At 42.2% G+C, this 27,191-nt stretch overlaps 1 protein-coding gene across 3 annotated transcripts in view; it reads left to right on the top strand.

Annotated features, from left to right (window-relative positions):
* Positions 1 to 27,191, top strand: part of EPHA10 (EPH receptor A10) — a 304,331-nt gene that overhangs the window by 240,106 nt on the left and 37,034 nt on the right. For all 3 annotated transcript variants that reach the window (XM_075604750.1, XM_075604752.1, XM_075604751.1), the window contains exons 7-10: positions 7,847 to 8,009; positions 14,185 to 14,293; positions 18,284 to 18,339; positions 23,148 to 23,273. In XM_075604750.1, coding sequence (XP_075460865.1) covers positions 7,847 to 8,009; positions 14,185 to 14,293; positions 18,284 to 18,339; positions 23,148 to 23,273 — 454 coding nt within the window. The remainder of the gene's footprint in view (positions 1 to 7,846; positions 8,010 to 14,184; positions 14,294 to 18,283; positions 18,340 to 23,147; positions 23,274 to 27,191) is intronic.

The following is a 27,191-nucleotide window of genomic DNA, read 5'->3' as shown; positions in this document are numbered from 1 at the left end:
AGGTACAAGAACCCCAGTAACTACATGCTCCTCCAATCCTTGTTTTTTTTTGTTTTTTTTTAACTCTGGTCTAAATTTAGTTCACCACAGTCCTGCAGTTCTACAGAAAGTTCTTTGAGAATCTTGATTGAATGATGGCATGGAGATGGAGGCCGCTTGGTTCTAGTCCAAATGCCTGCTCCCTGTGGCCTTAGGAAACCCAATGTATTTCCCTCTGCCCTACATCCCAATTATTAGACTGTAAGCTCTTTGGGTCAGCGATATGAAACGGCTGTCAGCACTGTTGAACTCTATGCCCCATTATAATTAGATGTTGGTAAATGTGTGTGTAATTTGTCCTTCATGGATTCCTATTACTTTTTGTTTGAGAGACACCGTGAAGAGTTTTTACAGCTATTTATTATAATATCCTTAAGAAACTGAATCAGTAAATAAAGATATGGTGCACCTACTGTATCCTCTGTATGTTTGTATTACTAAGGCTGCGGTCCTGCTGCATCCGGCGGCGCGCGGCCGCGTGTGCATCACTCACCTGCCCATGACTTCCTCCCGAGTCGGCCCCAGTCCCTCCTCACTGCCAGGCTCACTACGCACTGTGACGCGTCAGCCGGCAGAGGATGCAAGAGGATTGTGATCCCGAGCGGTGACGTGTCACGTGGTGCGCTGGTGAGCCTGGAAGCACCGGGGGCTGTACCTTCCTAGAGCTGTCAGAGCTTCCCCCAGGTCCAAAAGGTAGGGGGGGAAGTGTGTGTATGTGTGTGTATGTGTATATATGTGTGTGTGTTGTGTGTGTGGGTGTTTCGCACAGCCCCGGTGATGTGTATAAATGTGTGTGTGTTGTGTGTGTGTGTAACGCGCAGCCCCGGTGTATCTCCCTTCCTCTCTCAAACACACGGGGGGGGGGAACTTTACAGCACCCGATCTTTCTGCCCCCTTGTATCACCCCCCCCTGCGGACCCACAACCCACCCCCCTCTCCAGCGGACCCACAACCCACCCACCCACTTCTCCAGCGGACCCACAACATCCCCCACCCCTCTCCCCGGGCTCAATGGCCGCTCCCCCCGGGCTCAATGGCCGCACCCCCCGACCCGTTTTGGCCATGCTCCTGCGCCGAAAAAAGTTGACTGCAGACCGCGGTGAAGTGACTCGCACGCTCTGCCGGGTCCTCAGCATAACAGGACTTGTTTATCTCTAAAGGTCGTCTCTGGGATGTGGAAAAGGGTGACAATTATTAATGGAAAGGTGAAGATGTATTTCACCACATTATGACCTCCAATAATACTTAGATTGTGAGCTCTTTGGATCAATCTCTCCTAATGTTGTCTTTTACCTGTTGCACGTATTCCCATCGTTTGTAATGTATTTACCTCCTATTGTAATGTTGTAAAGCGCTGCGTACATGTTGGGCGCTATATAAATACAATTATATTTATTAAGGTGCCTTTAGCACATTTTAGCTGTTTATAATGGATTTTATTCCGGCTGTGAAATTATATATGCAGAGATATACTGCTCGATAACAATTGTTAGCACGTTTGGATTATTATAAAGAGCCTGTGTTTACAGAAACCCAAGAATTGCAAAACGACACAAAGATACAGTGAAATACACTGTACAGACGGCTTAATCTGCTCCAAGCCTGCTTGGTTTTCCTGCTTCTTGTAGTACAGTGAAGACATTTGCAGCAGAAGGAATGAAACCACAGATTAAGTGGGGTTTACGATATCACAGTAACATCGCAAGGCACATTCGTAGCAGGATGGCAGAGTTCAAATTGAACATAGGATTATATGAAAGTCTGAGCAAAGACTTTAACAAACCATAAAATGCATAAAGATTTGTCCAGTAAAAACCAACTTTTACGTTGCAGGCGGGGGTAAAACCTTTTGCTGTTGCTTTGGCAATGGAGGAGTTACTGTATACATCTGTAATAAAGAAGGTGCTTTAATCTAGTAGATCAGCTTCATATTTTGTACGTTTTGTGCCGATTGGGCTAACTGAATGTTATAAAATTGAGACTATAAATTACATGTTGTATAGATAATACAATTAAATTACAGGTAACGACTAATACTAAACTGCACTACTAAAGCAACAAGGCGTACTGTATTTCAGTATACTTCCAAATTTACCCCGTCATCAAGAACATAGGATTTAAGGAAGCAGAGTTTAATAGTGCTTTAAACATTGATTTTTGTGCAATGCATGTCCTAATTCCCACTGTAATAACCCAGTGTACAGGAGAGCCCTATCCCACAGGTACTGCATATTTCCCTAATTGCGTTTGGTATGAGTTACAGGAATGACTGCAGGGATCAGCTGTTATCATTATTTTTAGAAACCCCAACAGTATTTTTGTGTCTCTCTTAGTAGAATCGTTTTTAGTCACGTTGAAAGTGAGCTGTTATTATTCATATTATTCACATTTCTTCACACTGCATGATATTTCATTTCCATCTTATTCCCAAAGTTGTAATGTACTTCTAATGACTTATAAATCGTATTGAGTGTATTCTTTGCCAGCCTTTCTATTGGATTAACATACAATACACAAATGACAATAGATGTGCTTGTACATGAGCTGTAAAGATCATTATCATTTATCAGTCATGATGCTAATTACCATTAATTTCTTCTGCCCAACCCTTGCTCATAAACTCGCAGCCACAGAAAACTGTCTATTCTATTGAAGGTGAAGCAGGCCATTCTTGATGGCAATCGCCATGATGGAGTCTCTGGCAAACATCTATGATTGATCTCCAACTTCTAAGATTTATATTTGCACTAGAGCATGACCATTAGCATCTACAGAAGGGGTTTTGTGAGATATCAAAAGCAGTGGGTACAATATACACATGCAGTATGAAAATATGCCTGCTGGTTCTTAAAAGACATCATGAACTGCAATGGATCTATATTTCTCCAGGACTAGAGCTTGACCATTAGCAAATACAGCACAATTATAGATGGTGTTGTAGAAACCCAACTCAACAGCATTGAAGGTGTTAACTAAAAGTGGCAGAGTAGACAGATCTGGTGCTTTGGCAATCAGCATTGTTTGCAGTGGTTTGATATAGGGCATGAGACAAGCAGAGTGTGGCTGCGGAGATTACATGCAATCTCATACCTCTTTTGGTTTTATCAGTTCTCACTTGGGAAAGGTCCCATCCAGCTTCTGCCAGGGTCACCAAATAAATTACAGGCAGCACTGGAAAGATGTCACATCTCGTTGGCCGTGAGACGCTGTTAATTATGGATGGCGCTTTCAACAGATTACAAATCAGTGCAGATAGGCTAAGAAGCAAATTCTTTTGTTGGAGATACATGTACTGTATAAGAAAACCGCAGATCCCTTTTGCTTTGTATGTTTACAATTATTCTGTTTTCCTCTTACATGATACTACAAGCGATTTGAATGATATAATCCACCTAGGACTTTATGTTGTGCATGAATTAGAGTAAAACCATGTTGCATTATAACATTTTATGCCAAATAACCTGTGAAGCATGTTTTAAGGTTTGTAAAAGTGTAAGTCCTGTATGGAATTGCTTAATTTTCTCAAACCTGCTCATCATCTGACTCACTTGCTCAGGTAAAGCAGCAGTCCAAGCTGCTGTTTAAATTTTTTTTTTAAATGTCCATTTAATATGTGCGTCAATACAATCCACACAATGATAAGTAATTAGTCAAGTTGCTGATTGATCCGTTCTCCTGTGATCGATCTGCAAAGATTTAGCTTGGGGGTTCACTAAATGGCTGCAGAGGAGTATTGACTCATTGTCTGTGACTTTGTAAATGGTTGCTAAAGAAACTAAAAAAGCTTTGTTACATTATAATACATTAAACATGTACTGTAATTCAAGGTTGTTTAAAATAAAATAAAAATTGTTACAAGTATGTTCTCATAGTACAGAACTGATTTATTTAAAAAAAAAAAACACACACACATGAATATTGCTTGGTCTGCAGCTTTAAAAGTGTACAGTAGTTCCAACCCTCAAAATCACAAAAGTTAAGAGCCCAATGCTATTGTAATTCGCCAATATAGAACCATGGTCAGAGAACCATGGTCAGATATGGAAGTTACTGTAATACAACTAAAGCAGTAAAAGCATCTGAAACAGTGTTGTTAGCATCCAGAAAAGCAGTCATGTTGCATTGAATATCACCATCACCCCCAACACTAGACATCATTAAATCGTATCTACTGTATTTAAACTGATGAGTGTGGACAGAATAGATACTAACTTCCAAAAAGCTTAGGACCAAAAAATTCTTCCAGAGATGGGGATGGCTCATTAATTCCCTGTAGAAGAAGGTTAAGACGGACATAGCAAAATTATTTGCGGACACGACATGGTGTCTAACCAGACAGTTACTCGCACAAAACAAACAGAATATCCTAAAGAGACCAGAACGTAAAAACAACGACCTAGCCTTGAACAAAACAAACGATATACAGAATAGACAGTTGGACATTGTAGTTAGGGGGGGGGGGGAATCCAAGTAGGTAGCTTAAAATGACTCAAACAAAAGGTTAAATCCTTTGAAGGTGGATTGTTAGGTTAACTACAGCTGATTAAAAGGTTATTTAAAAAAAAGTTAAATAAAATAACAATGGTAGGGTCAAAAAGGTGCACTCAAATGCTGAATTATGAAAAATAGAAATGGACTTTATTAACAAAGAGTATAAAAAACACAAAAGACAGACCCACACAAATTGCGGCATCTATTGTGTCAAAATATTTGTGTGGGTCTGTCTTTTGTGTTTTTTATACTCTTTGTTAATAAAGTCCATTTCTATTTTTCATAATTCAGCATTTGAGTGCACCTTTTTGACCCTACTCTCCCTCCTTTTTAGTCATATTATTCCTTTGGGTCGGTAGCACCACCAGAGGGTTACCTTTTACCTTGACCTCTGGTTAACTGATTATTTAATCACACAAGGGTGATTTGATTGCGGCATCTATTGTGTGTTCCATAAAATAACAATGGTGTTGACCAGTGGTTTTCAACCTTTTTTGGTTAAAGAACCACAGAATTAGATTGTTAAATTCTGGGGAACCGCAACCCTCTCCCCCGACTCTTGCCCCCCCGTCTCGTGTCCCTCCCTCAATCTCTCCCCGTCTCTCTCCCCTCACACTCCCCTCTTATGCTCTCTCCCCCTCAAATTCTGCCCATTATGCTCCGTCTCCCCCTCACACTCACCCCCTCTCATACTCTCCCCCTTATGCTCCCTCTCTTTTCTACACACACACTCTCCCCCTCTCAAGCTCTCCCCTTTACGCTCTCTCTCTCTTTGACACACACACACTGCCCCTCCCTCTTTTACACACACACACACACACACACACACACACACACACACACACACACACACTGCCCCTCTCTCTTCTACACACACAATTTTTTTATTTTATTTTTTTAAGGGCGCGTGGCAAAATCCCTACAGTGAAAACTGCAGAGAGCGCACGCTCTTACTTTGGGGCCTATGGTGCTGCACCGATCCGAAGCTCCCTCCTCCTGTTAGCCCGAAGGTGAACGCGACTTCCAGCGCAGATAGGAGGGAGAGAAAGGATCGCAGTGACTACCGTAGGTGGCTGCCGCTGCTGCTGAGCTGGGGTGCTGCCGGGTCACTGCTACGTGGGTTGTCCCGTGCCGCCGGGCCTGGGACAGCTAGGAGAGTTGTCCCAGCTCCCCCCACCCCCCCCTGGCGGCGGCGGTACCCCTGAGGGGTGCTCGCAGAACCCGGGTTGAAAATCACTGGAGTTGACAGTGCTAATAAGGAAACGCCATGCATATGAACCATATAAAGAGGCATACAAGGGATATATAAGAAATGCAAACAATGTACACAAGATTGTGAAGAGGTGGAACTACGATCCCTTACAATGGGAAATGTATAATGGGAAAAATAGTCAAGCAAAGTATTTTGTACAATAAAGTTGTATGGGACATTTTCCAATAAAAAAATCAATAGATTGTAGTTCCATAAACTGGGATATGGGAGAGACGGAGCAGAGTACTTAAAATGCTGAAGATTAGGGAATTAAAATGACTCCCGAGACCAAGTTCCCATTTTATTTAGTAAATAAAATACCACTTGTCATGTCTCAGACAGGTCAGCAACCCTGTCTTTCCTCATTCTCACTTAGGCTTGGTCCCCGCTGGCTGCTGCACAAGAGCCACCCCTCAATGGGGCCGGGCCCGTTGTGAGGGGCGGCTGCCGCGCTGCGTGGCGAGTTTTTCAGGCATACATGAAAATTGTAATCAGCTCTAGTGACGGAGCGCTAGGCCACGCCCCCCGGTGGTTCAGCAAATGAGGGCGAACCTGCCGGGTGATGTCATGGTGGCGCCCCGTCACGCTCCCCCCACCCCCCCTGTCTTTTCCACTGCAGACCGGGGAGCTCGGCTGCACGCGCTACCAGCCCGGCAGGCAGGCGTGCAGCGCAGGCATTGGGGCCGTAGCTTTAGCAAACAGTGCTTCCACTGCAGCCAGGGATTCTGGGTAATGACATGCAAATAAGCATAGTATGCCACTCTTTACTTCTCATCCATTTTAACATGGACCCCTATAAGCTTATGCCTACCGTATTAAATACTTATACATTATATATAATGATAATTTATATAAAAGGCATCAATCATAATCACTATGATTTAACAAATATAACATATCAGTATTAGTTGTTCGTGTGGGACTGCATCTTCAATAACAGACATCCTACAGCCAGCAGGTTTTTATAAGTGGAAATGTATAAATGTCTCCCGCTTGCAAAACTGGGACAAAAAGTGGTACGCCACATTTTAAGAAAATAATAATCCTATTAAAACAATGACTTTTTCTGTTCCTTGATAAACCTTGTGTTGTTTATTTGCCCAATGTATGCAGCTATGAGACTTTAATATATGATATAGAAGAATCATGGCAATCCTTGTGCAATTCTCATGCAAAGAAACCCCCAAACGAATATTTAAAGAAAGACACACATATTTCTTTAATAAAACTGTTGCTGTTAATTTTTCTACATTTTCCCCAGTAGCGCAGCTGGGTAATTTTGATACATTTACTTACAAGGCTAGACCCCTCTACATACTAAGCTTACTTAACTGAATATAGCACACCCGTCCCTGTTGCGCTTGTGCGAATCTGGCGAGACTTTTTTTGCCCCTGTTTTAATCGAACTTTCCAAAAAGTTTGAAAAAAATCTGTGAATATTTCGATTGCACCAAAAGTTTTAGGGAGACAGGACACATTGTTCAAGATTCATTATTTCGCCTTTTTAAAGTGGCGAAATACCAGCCTGCAACTTCAATTCTTTTTTTTGTTTATCGAACCAAACTTCATCGCCAAATCAAAATGGCCGAAATGGCAGCAAAATATTACGGAGCCCTGCCATCCCTTAGCAATAGAAATGTGTATGTTAAAGGGTTGTGTTTTAACCCTTTGGGTGCCCTTGAGATGCAGCTACTTCATAATGGGGTCTGGCACCCAAGGCGCCCCGTATAGTTAGTTTCTCTAGGGGAGGTGGCGTTCTGCGCTGAACGCGATCTGTAAGGACGTGGAACGGAAGCAGGACTCCTCCCCTTTCGTCATCAGTGACAGAGAGACCACGGTTATCGTGAGGGCCGTAAAGGGGCGTGGCACCGAAAGGGTTAAAAGGAGCGCGTCGCTTTTTGAGAGGGCGTGTGCATTGGCACCGCATTCATTGTATCTGAATGACTTGCCGAGTTGTTCTATGCATGAGCGTTATAATGCAGCAAAGGTTTCAAAACTGGAGATCAGAGGCAGAGGCAGAGCCTTGCCATCATTTTAAATGTGTCTCGTTTTGTTCTGTCACAGGATCAAAGAGACCAGAGTTACTCTACAGTGAAAACACCCCTGACAGCTGTGACTGTTCACAACCTGAAACCTGGCACTGTCTATGTTTTCCAAATCCGCACATCTTCATCACAGGATTATGGGAACTACAGCCCCAGCATTGAAGTAGAAACATTGGGAGAACGTGAGTGATATATCCTTTTAGGTAATACTGCAGAGGCTGATATTTTCTGTGTTAAAGCAGCAATACTGCATTCCTTCTTTTCAAAATCTTTTTATTTTTTATTTTAAATGTGTAAAGCATGTGACAATGTATACTGTAATTTGAAATACTTACCTAAGCTGGCAATCGTTTGGTGCTTCTGTTATAAATCTGTAAAAAACTTGATTGTGTGCCTAACAAAATGGCCGCCTTGCAGTTTCAAACAATCCTTCAGTCAGTGTAATACAGCAAGCAAGAAAGGGTTATATCTGCCAAGCGCCACAGATATAACCCTTTCTTGCTTACTCTTTATCTGATCTAGGGTGTTAGAATTATATCATAGGCTGCTGGCCATTTCTTAGTAGTTTTCTATTAGCGCTACCTTTTTTGTTGTTTAGTGTAATACAGCAGCTACAATGTAACCTGATATTACTAGGGTAACATTATCTATTGTTACAGTTTGCAGCTCAAACTGCTGGGAACATTGGCAACAAATTATCACAAACAGGAAAGTGTTGCAAATATCTTTAAAACCTGCTAAGAAATCAAAGGATGCTCAGTATATTAAAACTCATGAAAAAATGCATTAAATATTGAAAAAACAAAACAGTCACTATTATCTAATACTACAGACCTGATTTATTAAAAAAAAACATATAAGATTTCACGTTTTGCCTCTTTACCACACACTAGCGATATGGCATCCATAACACTGTTGAATTACAATGTATATCTCCCAAAACACATGTACCCGTCAATGTACGTATCTTTCCATTTCAAATACATAAAACATTTGTAATATTCCCTACTTTCTTTTGTGAACCAAGTGCAATGTGATTGTTTTTTTCTCTGGATTTCAGATTGATCATATTTGTGTCAAGTAGCTTTTCTTGTACCTCCCCTTAATCTACACATGGCCACTCCTAATATTTCAAAGTAACTAATACCATTATTTCTTATTAATAATTGTTATTAGTAGTACCATCTATTCTCATGTTTCTTCACATTCCTGCCACTTCCTCTACTGAACTCCCGCTAGTTAATAAATGGTTGGCTGTGCAGCAGAAGAGGATCAAAGATGCAAAGTTATGTGGGGAAGATCATGTGACCAGGCAGTCACTAGATACAACTGATGCACTGCTAGAGAGAGGGCTGGGCTCAAAAAGGGGTGTGTCAGAGCCTGTTTCAGAAGAGGAAGGAGAAGTAACTCTGTAAATAGTTGCTATAGAAACAAAAAATGATTGTTACATTATAATACATAAAAAAATTCAGAGTTGTTTTTTTTAAATGCTACAAGTATTTTCTCATAGTACAGAACTGATTTATTTAAAATAATAATAAAAAAACCGCATGTAGGATATTGCTTGGTCTGCCACTTTTTTAAAGCTTCGGTAGAGCTATTTGTAGGGAAAATGTATAAAATAGTCTGGTGCCAATGTATCTAGAGTTCCCCTTTACACATACACCATCTCGAACTCTGCACTGCTAATATATCTAATGTATGATCATCTATTTACCGCACAGATTATAATGAGATGTATCACATTCTGCGTCTCTGCCCCATCGTGCACCTTGGGGAGTGTCAGTAGAAGGAGTTTGGGAGGAGTTACATGTTGCACAGATTATAATGAGATGTATCACATTCTGCGTCTCTGCCCCATCGTGCACCTGGCTGAGAGTCAGTAGGAGGAGTTGGGAGGAGTTACATGGTGCACAGACTATAATGAGATGTATCACATGCTGCATTTCCGCCCCAGTTTGCACCTTGGGGAGTGTCAGTAGGAGGAGTTGGGAGGAGTTACATGTTGCACAGATTATAATGAGATGTATCACATTCTGCGCCTCTGCCCCATCGTGCACCTGGCTGAGAGTCAGTAGGAGGAGTTGGGAGGATTTACATGGTGCAGGTTATAATGAGATGCATCACATTCTGCGGCTCTACATAATTCTTTTTGCCTTTTATTTGCCAAAAATATCCTCCACCTTTGTAGTGGTGAAAATCTAAAATTTTGCTTCGGATGTAAGAATCTGTTCTTACGTATACCGCAGCTCTGCTCCAAAAGACAGAGCAAAGTGTCTAAACGCACCTTTTTGTCTAGATTGATACAGACCTCATGGTGCTAATCCCCTGTGTATTTCTCCCAACACTTCCTTATTTCCTCTTTGCTGCTGCAGAACACCTGTAGAATAGACTTGTGAGGACTTGATAGTGTGACTACAAATACATCTATGAAAAACTCTCATTTTGGTCTATTAAAAGGAACCACAGCAACCTCCAACAAATCAAGTATCCTCATAATAACATGCTATTTGATACACAGCCCTCATAGAGTTTGTTAGGAAGCTAAAGCCTGACTGCGCCATGCCAGACAAAAATATTGTGATCTGAAAAATTGGATGATTTCCATTTAAACGGCCACCAGTGCTGTAAATGAAAGGCTGGAATGATAGCTTGCGCAATATGAATTTTACAGATTGTGCTTAACGGGGCTTTAAATTGCATCCGTTTACTGCATAAGAGACATTTTCAGAATGAATTGAATCCAATAAAAATTTTATGGAAAAAAAATGTAGCTGTGCAAAGCCTTCGCATGCAAAGGTTGGGTGGGGGGAAATTAATGAGTATGAGAACCATTCATACACCTTTAGTTTAATATGCCCTTGTGATAAACAGGGATATTTTTCTAATGTCATCTCATATAAAAAGGGAGGCTGAGCAATGCACAAGCCAAAGGTTTCATTTTAAAAATTTCAGCAGCATTACAATTAAATACAGCTCTCCGGTGCAAATTGGGATCACAAACGTGCTGTGATTGCAACATGCGTGACTTCTATTGCTGTGTGTTTGTGTAAATCAGGCCTGCACAACTCGTAAAGCGAGAAGGGCCGAACTGCTCCAAGGAAAAAAAAATTGGGCCGCATGGATAAAATAATCATCATCATCATCATCATCTCTCCTCCAGCACCTCTCATCATCATCATCCTCCTCATATATCTCCCCCAGAACCCCTCACTATCAACCTTTGCGATACTCCCCATCTATCTCTCATACCCCCATCTTTCCCCCTCACCCACACACATAATACTCCACCTCCACATCAAACACACAATACCCCCCTGCACACCACACACATCCCACCCCCCTGCACCTCACATCCTTCTCCCCCCCTGCACCTCACATCACTCTCCCTCCCTGCACCTCACATCACTCTCCCGCCCCTGCACCTCACATCATTCTCCCCCCGTGCACCTCACATAACTCTCCCCCCTGCACCGCACATCACTCTCCCCCCTGCACCTCACATCACTCTCCCCCCCTGCACCTCACATCACTCTCCCCCTGCACCTCACATCACTCTCCCCCCCTGCACCTCACATCACTCTCCCCCCCTGCACCTCACATCACTCTCCCCCCCTGCACCTCACATCACTCTCCCCCCTGCACCTCACATCACTCTCCCCCCTGCACCTCACATCACTCTCCCCCCTTGCACCTCCAATCACCCCCCCCTGCACCTCACATCACCCCCCCCCCCTGCACCTCCAATCACCCCCCCCTGCACCTCCAATCACCCCCCCTGCACCTCCAATCACCCTCCCCTGCACCTCCAATCACCCTCCCCTGCACCTCCAATCACCCTCCCCTGCACCTCCAATCACCCTCCCCTGCACCTCCAATCACCCTCCCCTACACCTCCAATCACCCCCCCTGCACCTCCAATCACCCTCCCCTGCACCTCCAATCACCCCCCTGCACCTCCAATCACCCCCCTGCACCTCCAATCACCCCCCCTGCACCTCCAATGACCCCCCCCCTCCAACCTCAAATCACCCCCCCTTGCACCTCAAATCAAAAGAATGTATAATTCCTAGGACACACACACACACACACACACACACACACACACACTGAGCAGCGTGGCACCGCAATGGAGGACAGGACAGGACAGCACCAGGTGAGGCAGTGACATGTACCTGGCTGCAGTAGTGACTTGTCTTGCGAGTTGGGGGCACTTGAGAGCGCTCATGCGCACGCACAGCACGCTCCACCACAGTCATCCAATCCTCTGCCGCAGAGGAGCTGGCTGTTTTACTTCCCCTCCGTCCCACGTTGCGAGCGGGGGGGAGGGAGCAGGGGGGGAGCGGGCCCTGCGCATGCGTGCCGGGAGGGGAATCGCCGCCATTTTTTAAACTTTTTTTTTACATTTAATTAATTAACTGGCACCCGACCGGCACCGGAGTCATCGCGGGCCGCACAGGGGCCCGCGGGCTGTATGTTGTGCAGGCCTGGTGTAAATAAATGGCCACAAAGTATACGGTGAAGGAAAAGACAAAGCCACTGCTGATACAGCGTCTCAAGTGGAGAAGGAGTGGCTCAGTGAGTAAAGACACTGGCTGACACGAGAGTATGAAGCAGGGGAGCCTGGTTCAATTCCCAGTATCAGCTCCTTGTGACCTTGGGCAAGTCACTTTATCTCCCTGTGCCTCAGGCATCAAAAACATAGATTGTAACCTGTGTCTGTAAAAATAGCAGCGCTATACAAGAACATGCTATTATTATTATCTCAAGTAGCAGGGGAGCTTACAGTTTGGCATTGAAAAGGTTAAGGGTCTGTGTGTAAAGGTGAAGAGGAGAAACCCTGGCACACCACAGTTCATTTTGTATTCTTGTGGTTACATCAAATGTAATCTGCTTGTTTCTTACCTTTGACACCCCTAAACTAGCCATCTACCCTAAACTAGCCATCTACCCTAAACTAGTCATCTACCCTAAACTAGCCATCTACCCTAAAACTAGCCATCTACCCTAAAACTAGCCATCTACCCTAAAACTAGCCATCTACCCTAAAACTAGCCATCTGCCCTAAAACTAGCCATCTACCCTAAAACTAGCCATCTGCCCTAAAACTAGCCATCTACCCTAAACTAGCCATCTACCCTAAAACTAGCCATCTGCCCTAAAACTAGCCATCTGCCCTAAAACTAGCCATCTACCCTAAAACTAGCCATCTACCCTAAAACTAGCCATCTGCCCTAAAACTAGCCATCTGCCCTAAAACTAGCCATCTACCCTAAAACTAGCCATCTGCCCTAAAACTAGCCATCTGCCCTAAAACTAGCCATCTGCCCTAAAACTAGCCATCTACCCTAAAACTAGCCATCTACCCTAAACTAGCCATCTACCCTAAAACTAGCCATCTACCCTAAAACTAGCCATCTACCCTAAACTAGCCATCTACCCTAAAACTAGCCATCTACCCTAAAACTAGCCATCTGCCCTAAAACTAGCCATCTACCCTAAAACTAGCCATCTACCCCAAACTAGCCATCTACCCTAAAACTAGCCATCTACCCTAAAACTAGCCATCTGCCCTAAAACTAGCCATCTACCCTAAAACTAGCCATCTACCCTAAACTAGCCATCTACCCTAAACTAGCCATCTACCCTAAAACTAGCCATCTACCCTAAAACTAGCCATCTGCCCTAAAACTAGCCATCTACCCTAAAACTAGCCATCTGCCCTAAAACTAGCCATCTGCCCTAAAACTAGCCATCTACCCTAAAACTAGCCATCTACCCTAAAACTAGCCATCTACCCTAAAACTAGCCATCTACCCTAAACTAGCCATCTGCCCTAAAACTAGCCATCTGCCCTTAACTTACTTTCTTGTAGAAGCGGCGGCGGAACGTCCAGGGACCCCCTGCAGCTAAATGCACAAGCGGGAGTTGGTCGTTGTGGGACGGCCGCAGCAAAATGTCCCATTCCCATTTCTACACTTTGTAACATCAAACAAAAGGGAAAAGCCAGAGGAAATCCAATCACTCCCAAGTTTAACTTTAAAAAATAAATTTCAAATACTTATAGGTTTAGTTTGGGGTACTAAATGTATTGATTACCCAGACAAGACCATTTCAACATGTCACTGGTATTAGTTTACTTTGATCCTGCAAGGGATTGCCCCTTTAAAACTATGGATTTCATTTATCCTGGCTGCAAAACTGGGGCAAAAAGCAGTGTTGAGATAGCACCGTATTTATCAAAGAAATCTGGTTCTATTATTTGCACTACTGTGATACATAGTCACGCATCTTTATACAACGTATGTTTACTTCTCTCTGGAACCTTTCCCTTCCCCTCTCTGCTCTGTGTTACAGTGGCCCTGGCCTCCAGTGAACAGAATCCGCTCATCATCATAGTGGTCGTGTCAATTGCTGGGTTCATCGTGCTGCTGTCCATGGTGGTTGGACTCATGATATGGAGGAGGTAAGATCCTAAACTAAACTAAAGTGGTAACGTGCCCACGCCCCTCGGGTGCAAACAACAGCATTGGAGTTATCAAATAATTCCCAAGGAAAGCAAAAGAAAATGAAGTAAAATGACCAATGGGAGCATGCAAACGAATACATCACTGTATTATGTCAAATAACTCCTTTTCCAGCAACCGCTTCCTATAAATTCTCATACAGCAGAGAAAGTGACCAAGGTCACAGCAGTCCCTTTCTTATGCACTCATGGATAGAAGCATAATTAAATATACTGGGATCTAATATCCGTAGGGGGAACCACAATGTCCAACCCGAACAATAGCTAATGGTATAAGGGTGATAGGACGTGTAACTGCTAAAATCAAAAACAATAAATCTTTAATAGTAATCAAAATTGCAACACCGAACCAAACAGTGCAAAGAATATAAGTGATATTAAAACTGGAATTAAAAAGGTCCCCAGGTGGGGAACGGGTGGTGGACGTGAAGTAGCAATAGGGAGAAACAATATAGAATATATATATATATTATATATATATATATATACCACAATTATTAAGGTTATGGTGGGTAAAAAAGTGACAAAAACCCTCCACAGTAAAGCATATAGCAACTGTAAATATTACTGTATGTTCATTTGCATGTCTTAGACAGGTCTGCAACCCTGTCTTTCCCCATTATCGCCCAGCATACAGCGCTTCCACTGCAGCAAGGGATTCTGGGAAATGACATGCAAATGAGCACTCAGTGCCACCTTTTGTCTCAAGCTCGTATTACACAAGCAAATCCTCACCCCAATGCATGCTGTTTTAAACACAGCTTTGTTTAAAATAGCATGCATTGGCTTGAGGATTTGCTTGTGTAATACGAGCTTGAGACAAAAGGTGGCACTGAGTGCTCATTTGCATGTCATTTCCCAGAATCCCTTGCTGCAGTGGAAGCGCTGTATGCTGGGCGATAATGGGGAAAGACAGGGTTGCAGACCTGTCTAAGACATGCAAATGAACATACAGTAATATTTACAGTTTTATATATATATATATATATATATATATATATATATAATATATATATATATATATATATATATATATATATATATATATATATATATATATATTATATCTACTTCAATGCCTGCAAACGTAGAATCTGAAAACACATAGGTCGTATACTAATGTCAATAACATACAATGGTGTACAATTGTATCAGAACCACATAGTAGTGAGCAATAAACCTCTGTGCTTGCCAAACCAGTCTGCACTGATCACTAAAAACAATCAGAAGTGATCAATATGGCTGGAAAAATTCCCTGAAAGCACCATTGACACGAGGTAAACCAAGCATGTATACAGAATGCTTCTGTGGTAACATAGACAGTAGCATTTAACAGATGCATATATAGGTATTACGCCCCTATTAGTGCCAAACAGTATAACGTAGACCACTAAGAATAATCAGCTGTGATCATAGTAAGGCAAAAAAGCTTCTTTAGTATATGACTGTATATCCAGTGAAGATCAGGACGTTAGTATCCAACAAACACCGTTCCGGTAGTGGCGTCCACGAGCAGAACAGTGTTTGGTGGATACTAATGTCCTGATCACTGGATATACAGTCGTATACATTACTAAAGAAGCTTTTTTGCCTTACTATGATCACAGCTGCCATATTGATCACTTCTGATTGTTTTTAGTGATCAGTGCAGACTGGTTTGGCAAGCACAGAGGTTTATTGCTCACTACTATGTGGTTCTGATACATTTGTACACCATTGTGTGTTATTGACATTAGTATACGACCTATGTGTTTTCAGGTTCTATGTTTACAGACATTGAAGTAGCTTTTTATAGGGATGTGTATTTACTAGCATACTGATTTTATATATATATATATATATGTATATATATATACATGTAGAGGTATCAGTACCGTGTTAGCCGAGCTTCAATAATCAAAAAATAAATAGATGATACCGTTCTGTGGCTAACGAAATGCTTTTATTTGTGCGAGCTTTCGAGATACACTGATCTCTTCTTCCGGCGATGTTACAATGAATGAAGCAAGCAAAAGCTATACTATAAACAGTGTCTATTGGAATGTTATCTGTGCTGGTCCTTCCCCCGGTGTGGATGTGTTTTATGGCTGGAGGTGTCAAAAGGTTCCTGAAAGCAAGTGATGAAAGAGTGTGTATGTGTATCAGTGTGAATAAAAATGAATGGAGAGCCCACAGTATATACAGTGCTTTACAAAAGGTGTGTGTGGAGTGGGAGTGGATGGGTGTGGAAATGTGAGAGTTAGTAACACAACTAAAAGTGTGTGTGGATACTATGTGGTCCCTATTGGTGTATAGGGATGGAAAAACAAGGAGTATAAGTATGTGTGAGAGACAGCTGTGTGTGCATACATATAGCACAGTATGTACAGACATGGCCTATAGCGCTCATGGGAAGAGGTAATATTTATATTTATATATATATATACATGTAGAGGTATTTAGTTGTGCTACAAACTCTCACATTTCCACACCCACCCACACCATTTATATCCACTCCCACTTCACACACACCTTTTGTAAAGCACTGTATATACTGTGGGCTCTCCATTCATTTTTATTCACACTGATACACATACACACTCTTTCTTCACTTGCTTTCAGGAACCTTTTGACACCTCTAGCCATAAAACACATCCACACCGGGGGAAGGACCAGCACAGATAACATTCCAAGAGACACTGGGGCTTATGCAGAGAGGATAGAGAAGGGAAATAGCACCATATTTTGGAGAAAATACTTCCCAGAGAAGCTTCTCCTGCAGAGAACATGGAGAGATTCATAAAATTCTCCACAGCAGGTTTCTTTACTTTAAAAATTGCCAAACACATGGAGAGATTGGTAAATTCGCCATGTTAAAATAGGGTGGTATGCAGGTAGCATAGATGCACTGCAACTCGCCATTCTGCCCTATATTATAGTGAGTTCAATCTAGCCAGAAAAACTTGGCAATTTTGAATCTCATCAGAAAAATTAGGTAACACAGCTTTCTGCATACGACCATAACTTGCTCCAATTCTGTGGCTATTTTCTTGCCGTTTTCACATTAAATAACGTTCCTCTCTGCATAAGGCCCACTGTTTTTAAGTACTGTATACCCTTGCTTCATTCATTGTAACATCGCCGGAAGAAGAGATCAGTGTATCTCGAAAGCTCGCACAAATAAAAGCATTTAGTTAGCCACAGAATGGTATCATCTATTTATTTTTTGATTATATATATATATATATTATGTATGTATGTGTTTTTTTTATTGTTTTTCCTTATTGCTACTTCACGTCCACAACCCGTTCCCCTCCTTGGACCTTTTTTATTCCAGTTTTAATGTCACTTATATTCTTTGCACTATTTGTTTTTCGGTGTTGCTATTTTGATTACTATTAAAGATTTATTGTTTTTGATTTTAGCAGTTACACGTCCTATCACCCTTATACCATTAGTTATTGTTCGGGTTGGACATTGTGGATCTCCCTACGGATATTAGATCCCAGTATATTCAATTACGCTTTTATCCATGAGTGCATAAGAAAGGGACTCTGTGACCTTGGTCACTTTCTCTGCTGCATTTCTATTGTATATATCCCTCTGCACCTAGCTTTTATTTTGGTATATGGACTTGAGCGATATCTCACCACCAGTGTTTGTTTCCTATAAATTCTCCCCTGATTTTATTTGAAAGTAATGCTGTGAAATAGGATGGGAGGGAGCTTCCTAACCCAATGTTAAAAAATGTTTAAGTGAAAAGAATAGCAATATGGTGTTTAATTTTTTTGTACCAAATGTACTGTATGTCTATTTTAAAAAGGAATTGGAGTTATATGCATGGGAATTGAAAAGTAATGACACTAACTAATGCTACCACACGTCTCAGTGACGGGGATGCTTTGATTTCTGTGGTTGATCCGTAAACATGAATGTTCTTTCCCATCACAGGCAATGTGGCTATAGCAAGGCCAGTCAGGATGGGGATGAGGAGCTGTATTTCCATTGTAAGTATTGTCTTTGTCATACAGTCACTAATGTATTGTAATGGAGATTTGACTTTCAGAAAGGCAGGGCTTTATATTAACCCATATTATACATGAGCTTGCAACATCTTTCTTCACAAGGTGCAATATTTATCAGGTAATCCTATTCAGGACACAACAATGGAAGAATTAAGATGGAACATGCTGGCTCTCTCTTGGACAAGCAAAAACCAGCAATGCGCACCAGGTCAATATTAAAAAAAGCATGATGACAGAATGATTCAATAAAAGGAGCTTACCAACAGGGGCTTGATGGAGTTGGAAACAGCCAAACATCTGTAATTCCAATGCAAGGATGATCCAGAGCACACTAGTCTTGCAAAATACAATTAATACAATTACTTTATTGAACTAGGCATGATAACAAATATTTCTGTCCTACTGTAGATGGACCTGTATCAAGACTGAAACGTTGACTCCCTCTTGGACACACATACTGTAAATCAATAGTCATGCTTCCTACATTTCATCCAGCAGCAACAAGAGGTTTAATTTAAGTGCCCCTGTATTATTCTAGGCATAGAGCTGGCACTCTGGCAGTCACGTGTCACGTGCAATTTTCTGCAGATTTGAGGGCCAGTTTTGGCTTTTTAAGAACTGTGACCATTTTCAGAATAGAAGAGGCGGGCTTTTAAAAGATTGCTCAATACAAAATAAACATTTCTATGTTTTGCAAAATATCTATTGTTTTTAATTCACTTGGACTGCAATTTTTGTAAAAGTGATGTAAGGGCCTTCAAGTTATTTGAGATACAATGTCTTCAAAGGCCTGGGATTCCTTAGACAGCAGATTGAATAGCCTCTTTCCTAGTCAAGTAACCCCAGTCAATCAATGAGTGTTTCAAAAGGCTGAATGCTCTTAGCATTCTGCAGGGTGTACTGATACTGTCAGCTTTCCTTGCCGCTCTACATGAGGCTTTGTCTTTGTGGGACATCTCCTGGTTATCAAGACGCAATGATTTCACAGACAGGACTTGTCAAAGATGGTCCAGATGTGAGAAGGGATAACTTGATTTGATTTCTGGCGTATGTCAGATCAGCGCACTCTCTTCTGCTCCCTGAAGCATTTCACTGGCAGTCCTTCCCAGGTTCGCTTTTCAAACTGCTCGGCCTTTTTAGTATTGGTTGTAAATCTACAGTCCCGTGACCGAGAAAAGGAACAGACCACAAGACTGTGTTAAAATGCTTCCAAAGATTCAATTTTGTATTGTTTAGTTATTTTATCTTTACTGCTTTTTTACACTAAATTTCGAACATTTAAGTAATATGTATTCCTGCATCAGATAGATTCCAATCTCAATTTGGGGGGTTAAGGCACTGGAATGTTGATTGATTAAGTAATCTGCTGGGTTTTCTTGTGCTGCTGCTAGTGAAATACTGCTTGTGTGATCTACAGCAGTCATGATCTTGGAGCCTGTGGTGAAGCTCCCCCCACCCCTTGTATATGCAACCCTATAATAATACTTATAATAAATACAGGTGGTACTCGGTATCTGACGGGCCGCTTTCCGTCGAATGCCTTATCCGACGCCACATAATGCAGTCCGCTGGACGCATTATCCGACTTGATGCAGCGGATTAACATGGAACCACAATCCAACGGTCCATTATCCGCCGGCGGTTTGCGGGACGCATTACGTTAGATAAGTGAGGACCAGCTGTAAGCACAAAAAAAAGGTCTGGATGTATAAAGCCACGGATTTTATTAAAATGCAAGTGCTAACTAGGCCAGAGTGCTCAATCACTGGGTAAAGGCCAGTGATACTGAAACCATGGCCCATAACACCCACCCTCTCCGGGCACCAGACCAGCCCGGCCTTTTAGCGAGAATGGACCTTATAGAGTCACGTCTAATTGAGCCCTGCCCATTTGCCACTCCCAGCCACCACTGGGCTTTTCCAATGGGTAACGGCCAATTATACTAAAAACATGACCACAACTCCTTCCAGGGCAGGCAAAGCACTGGCCCGGCCGCTTTGCGAGAATGGGCGCCAGTAAGTTACGTTTAAGTGAGCCCTCCCCACTCGCAGCCACCAAAGGGCCTTCTTAAATCATAGAGTCCTCCAACAACAGCCACGACAAAGGCCACAACACACCACAAAATGCCCACCTCAAAGGAATATATAGTCATTAAAGTATTTATTTTACTTTTTTTTTCTTTTTTTTTACAAGTGCAAGCATCAATGTTAGCCAGCTGTCCAGCCTTCCTGCCCCTCACCTGTCTCCCCTACAATCTATCCTAAATGCTGCTGCCAGAATCATTCTACTATTCCGAAATCTGTCTCAGCGTCTCCCCTGCTGAAATCCCTCTCCTGGCTTCCTATCAAATCCGTATCACACACACTCAATTTCCTTCTCACTTTTAAAGCTTTAAACTGTTATTCTCCCCCTTGCATCTCAGCCCTAATTCCTGGCTATGCACCATCCCAACTCTTGCATTCTGCTAAAGGATGTCTTCTCTCTACCCCTTTTGTATCTAAAGCCCTCTCCCGCCTCAAACCTTCCTCACTGACTGCCCCACACCTCTGGAATGCAATTCCCCTCAGTATCAGACTAGCACCCTCTCTATCCACCTTTAAGACCCACCTTAAAACACACCTACTTAAGGAAGCATATGAGTAGCTCCATGGCTGATAATTTACACCTCATACATAAACCTTGGCCCCTTGCAGACACACTTACCAGAACGCCCTCCTACTGTATCTGTATTTTTTCCTACCAACCAATTAGATTGTAAGCTCTTCGGATCAGGGACTCCTTTTCCTAAATGGTACTTTTACGTCTGAAGCACTTCTCCCCTTTATGTGTTATTTATATTATATGTTATTTATATGATTGTCACGTGTATTACTACTGTGAAGCGCTATGTACATAAATGGTGCTACATAAATAGACATACTGTACATACATATATAGATACATGTTACAGAATTGCAGTATGACAGCGTTACAGTATGACCTTATGACATCATAACAAAGGCATGAGTGGGCTGGAACTTTCCTGGCAAGGCAGGGACTGACCCCACCCAGAGATACTGAATTTGATACATTCCATTAGTAGGGGAAAAGCACATTTACATTGAAGCTAAGAGACTTGAATGTAAATGACTCTTAAGTGATTATATTGAAGTCTCCTGGCCGCAAAGGTGGAGCAAGAAACTGCATTAGATATATTATTCACAAAAACGTTCTTGTTGAAACCAATAAGTTTCTCATTTGACAAATCTAGTGCAGTGTTTTTGCACCACTTTTGCCCTGGTTTTGTATCTGTGAGACTATGACACATGACCGCCGCAGAATAAATCTAACAGTATACCTTCATACATAAGCCCCTACTTCATATATTGATAAGCAGGGTAATGCACAGTTAACGATGCAGTAAATTCCACTCACCTGAATGAGACCCGAATTGAGACGTCAATATGACGTGAAAGTGTTTTTTGAAAGGAGTCGTCATGTGAATGGCGCTGAAATCTTGACAAGCAAAGGACGACAGCTTGACAGCATACAGAGAAATGTTTATGGTTTACGAAGATGAAAGCAATGTTAAAACTGGAACATTTTTCCCTCCCAGCGTATTCATACCATCCAGGTATGGAAAAGCACTGTAAACAAAATTAACATTCACTACCAGGCATGGCTCTGTTAATCACTAGCTGTTATGTCTATAGCTGGGAGACAGACAAGGGGACATGCATTTGTTTCACTTAATTGTGGGTCTCGGATGAGTGAGCTGCTCTAGAATGAGTTTCACCTGAATGTGTTGAGCTGGTCATGCACAGCAAACTATAATCAGGGCGATATTTCTGCTATCACACAGGATAAATTGTGTATGAAAAGCTCACGCCTCCTGCTGCACAGTAAATAATACTTCACAGCCTTTCTATCACAAGACATTTTTTTGCCAACAATGGGCAGGAATAATATTTCTAACCACTGTCTCCAGTTCTGGTGAGCTAACTGCAGCACGGTAACCCTTGCAGTTCTGGGGTTGAGAATTATGCGCGCTTCTGATACTCATGGGGGTCTATGTATCAAGACAAAAGTAGAGCGATACTGGGGAAAATAAACTGCACAAGTTATGGCAAAGAAGAAAATCCTATTGAGTTCAATAGGACTTTTTTATTTGATAGATACGGTGCGGTTGTTTTGCCCCAGAATTGCTCCAATTTGGCCTTAATACATATGCCCCATGGTATTAACGCAGGTTAATTTTGTAAAAGTCTTATATGCAACAATGGTGTCACAGAATTTAGTGCAGTCTCACTCTGTATAAGGGGCAGTGCCACATACTGTAGCAGGTCAAAAAAATGTGTTCAGGCAACTTTTTAGTGTAACCACCTTTAACCCTTTGAGTGCCGCCGAGTGCTATAGCCCGTCCAGCAAAGCGCAGCCATGTGACCGTTTCATGGGAGTGATCAAATGATCTTTACATCACCGTTGACGTGAATGAAAGAGGAATATCCTCTTCTGTTTGCGTTCAGCGCTCCACAGAAGCGGTCACCGCTAGAAAACAAGCAAAAAGCCCATAGCATAGCTATAACGTCATGGGTCCCCTAGTGTGCCCGACCTCTTGACCCGATAGCTACTTCATGGGGCATGCGCAGGGTTAAAGTAATAATTCTACTTATTTGAACCATTTCATTGACTTATCAATCATGTTATTAAGTATCAGGGAACATATCTTTAGAATCAGTGAAGAGAAGAAATATTCTGTTTTTATTTTACATCTTCAAACTCCCCTCTTGTATTTTCTCTCCATCCTACAGTTAAAATTCCAACAAGAAGAACCTACATTGATCCAGACACATGTGAGGATCCGATGCAAGCAGTTCACCTCTTTGCAAAGGAACTGGAGAATTCTAGCATCAAAATTGAAAGAATAATTGGCACAGGTAAGCGTATATCTACAGAGAGAGAGCTGACATTTACATGTAGCATATGCCCAATGTTGATGATTCTTGTAAAGCAGCTTCACTTTATAAAATACAGGGGCGAATGTACCATCAACACAAAGAAAACACTGCTTTGACGCACTGCAGCATTTCTCACTTCTAGCTGTGCAAAATGTAAGAAAGTGGTAAATGGCACAGTTTGTAAGGCAGAATGGTTTATGGTACTTCATACCTGGTGCTATTTTTTTCTGGGGGAACAAAGAAAGGGGAGGGGGGGCAAGACGCACAGAACTTGACACCTCATTGTTACATGTGAAGGGTAATTCCTCCATTTCACACGTCCCGTATACAGGCGGGATGTTTCCGGATTCTCTCAGCGGATTCAGTCGGTAGCGGGGAAGCCTCGCCTCTCACTAAGTGAATGCGGAAGCGTTCAGTGTTCCTTCACGTGGCTGCAGGTGCAGTGGTTGGCTATATCTGTAACAAGCTGAGGCACATAGAGCAAATATTGAAGGAAAGATATTTGCACACACAAACGTCAGACGAAAATACTTTTTATGATAGTTTTTGCTCCAAATGTCCTTTCTACATGTGCCCATAAATGTTAAACTATACTGTTTAAAATATAAAGAAGAGGGGATATACAATATTGATATTAACTATTTTCTTAAGATGAAATGGTAGGGGTCATCCTTAATGCCTAAGAACTTAGAATTGGGTGAATAACTGGAAAGAGTTGTTGTGGACATGTCCCAAATGGGTTTACTGACAGCTGTCCAACTTCTACAACATGCTGTACACATGCATAATTATAATACATATGGAGTTGTAAGCATGCTCCAGTGGGGAAACAGACAGGAGGACGAGATATCTGTGTGCAGAGAGAAGCCCCGCCCCCGCAGCACAGAGAAAGAAGCAGACAGCACAGAGAAGCCCCGCCCCACAGCGAGCGACAGCCAATGAGAGCCAACCCTGCCCCGCAGTCAGCCAATGGGAGCGCACACAAACCCACAGACAAACATATTTTGAGTTTTATATATATAGAATTGCAAAACTTGGTTCAAACATACGATTCAATACGTATTGATGACATTTGCAATGCTCCTTTACAGTACAGTATAGTACAGACACGGGAGGCCTCTAGCCTTGTTTGGGATGCTATTTATGAAGAGTGCTCATGTTGGTCCATCAAAAAGTATCACAAACTGTATTTAAATGTTTAGTCTGAGAGCTGAAATGTGCTCCGGATTGCTTTGCTAGTATGTACCAGCTGCCTTTAACGGGGCTGGCTTCATGTAGCAGCAGTCCCTGTGAATAAAATCTGTGTTGATTTTGCTCCTCCTGCCAAGGCAGCCTGAAGCTGCGTGTTCTTAAAGTTTGCATGGTGAGAGTCAATAACAGATTGTAAACTGGAGTCTATGTTCATGTCCTGGCACCACACCCGGGATATCACTGCCCTATTGCAGACTTTTGTTTTTATTATGAGTATTATCATAGTTCATGGGTCTGTCCATGTGAATTTCAAATGTATGGCCCATACTGCACAAGCATAATGATATGATCTGAAAAGGGTATCTTTCAGATATGATAGTATTGATACCCTGAAGGGTCAATTCCCCTAAAAGATATTTGTGAATGGCCTTCATATTTATAGTAGACTGTATTAACTGTATAGTAGATAGTATTAACCAATATAGATAGCCTGTAGTAGACTGCAGTAGCTCAACCAGGTGGGTGTAAGGGTGCATTTGCACCCATCAAGACTTTCATATATTGGAGCAGTGAAGGTATTGGTAATAGAGGAAGCACACAGGAGACTTTGGTTGAGTTAAATTAGCTCCTGCTGTATTAAGGCATTAGAGCAGGTATGTACATATAGTATCATTACTATCTGTATATACCTGCTCTGATGCCTTAATACAATGAAGTTAATTTAACTCAACCAGAAGTCTCCTCTATTACCTTCTCATGTCCACGTGGATCCAGTTTTGAGACCCCAGGATCAACAGAGGGCGAGCACCAAGGAGGAGAATATTGTTACATTTTGTCTTTAAAGCAACGATGTGCCATTTTTTTCACTCCCACTTTTCCATATATTGGAGCAGGGCGGCAGAGTAGAATGGCACGAGGTCCTATCCCACCTCTACAGGGTGTTGTAGACCAGCACCTAATGTAATGCTACAACTTAGAAAGGCAGCAGGACCACAAGTCCTAGAATACCTTGAGTATAGGGCCCCTAGAAGAAGGAGGTCAAGTTTTTAAAATATTATCAGAAAATAAAAGGAAACTAGATTTAGTTTTGTAAGTTGAAATCATAGTTTTTTCTTTTGTGCGCAATAATTAATACATTAATATAGCAGATAGGCTGCACATTTATTTATTTATTTATTCACAAAACAAAAGCTTTGCACCCCCCCTCCACCCAATATTAATTTCTGGTTGTGTCCGTGGCAGACTGTCTATATAAACCCTGCTCACTTAATGTAACCATGTATTTGTAAACATGTATTTGTCATCATAACTCTGTGCCCAGGACATACTAGAAAACGAGAGGTAACTCTCAATGTATTACTTCCTGGTAAAACATTTTATAAATAAACAATTTAAAGGCAATAACTATGTGCAGCAGAGTGGCTAAGAAGGAGGAAATGGAGATGGGATCCCCCCTCCCCTTAAGACAGACAGCGCCTTAGCCTCTAATAAATCTTATTTAACCAAAAAATCTTTGCTTGGAGCAGAACGGCTGATTTGTTATCATCAAGAGCTATTCAGTTCCTGAGAAATGTAAATTTACCACTTATAATTTACCAAAAAAGCCCAGGTGCAAAGAAAACAGGCAGCCAATCACAGGGCAGCATTTTGTAATGTGAAACAAAAAAACCTGCGCTCATAAGTGATCAGTGATGAGTGATAGTGATTTAGAATTGGGTATAAAATACAACCTGATAAGGGTTTTGTGCTGCTGGTCAATAGGATGGCTCAAACACCAGGCTACATGGAAACAAAGAAATGACAGCGCAAAAAAACCATAGTGTAGTAAATTTAAAAAACTATTTATAAGGTGGGGGTGAGTGTTGCACGTACATCAATAAAAAAGGTTATCAGCATGACATGTTAGGGACATGTTACCACTCGGCGGGGACAGCAGGACACGGACCGAAGTATCTTGGACGTCCTCCCTCTAGCTGCTGGTATCCTAGCTGCTGCATACACCGTTCCTGGATACCAGCAGCTAGAGGGAGGACGTCCAAGATACTTCGGTCCGTGTCCTGCTGTCCCCGCCGAGTGGTAACATGTCCCTAACATGTCATGCTGATAACCTTTTTTATTGATGTACGTGCAACACTCACCCCCACCTTATAAGTAGTTTTTTAAATTTACTACACTATGGTTTTTTTGCGCTGTCATTTCTTTGTTTCCATGCAGTATTTTGTAATGTATCAACTTCTGCTCCTGCGGCACTGATTTCCTGCATGTCTGCGGCTGCATGACCCGCTCTGGCCAAAAGACATGCACCAAATGTAAAATACCCAACCTGACACATTTCTCAAATGTGACAGAAAAAAACTAGTCAAGTCTCTAGATGCACTTATCCGGAGATTAAAGTACCATTGAAACTTTTAGGCAACGTCATTGTCTAAGCTACCAATTGATCCATTCTCCCGTGTTCGCCGATCGATCGTCAAAGATTTTTCTTCCCAGCGCTCCCAATCAGGGTTGCCACCACTCCGGGTTTGACCCATAGACTATGGGCTTTGGCCATGTATCTCCGGACTACGGGTTTACCTAGTAAACCTCCGGGAGGCGGTGGGCGGCAGCGTCTCTCTGCATCTTGGGCGTCTTCCTGGCATTCCCCCCTGCAACTACTGCCAATATGGCTACATGGCGTACAATGGCACCCCGTTGCCATGCCAATAG

This window comes from Ascaphus truei, chromosome 6, assembly GCF_040206685.1.
Source record: "Ascaphus truei isolate aAscTru1 chromosome 6, aAscTru1.hap1, whole genome shotgun sequence".
Lineage (NCBI taxonomy): Eukaryota > Metazoa > Chordata > Amphibia > Anura > Ascaphidae > Ascaphus > Ascaphus truei.
This window is presented reverse-complemented; position numbering and strand designations above follow the sequence as displayed.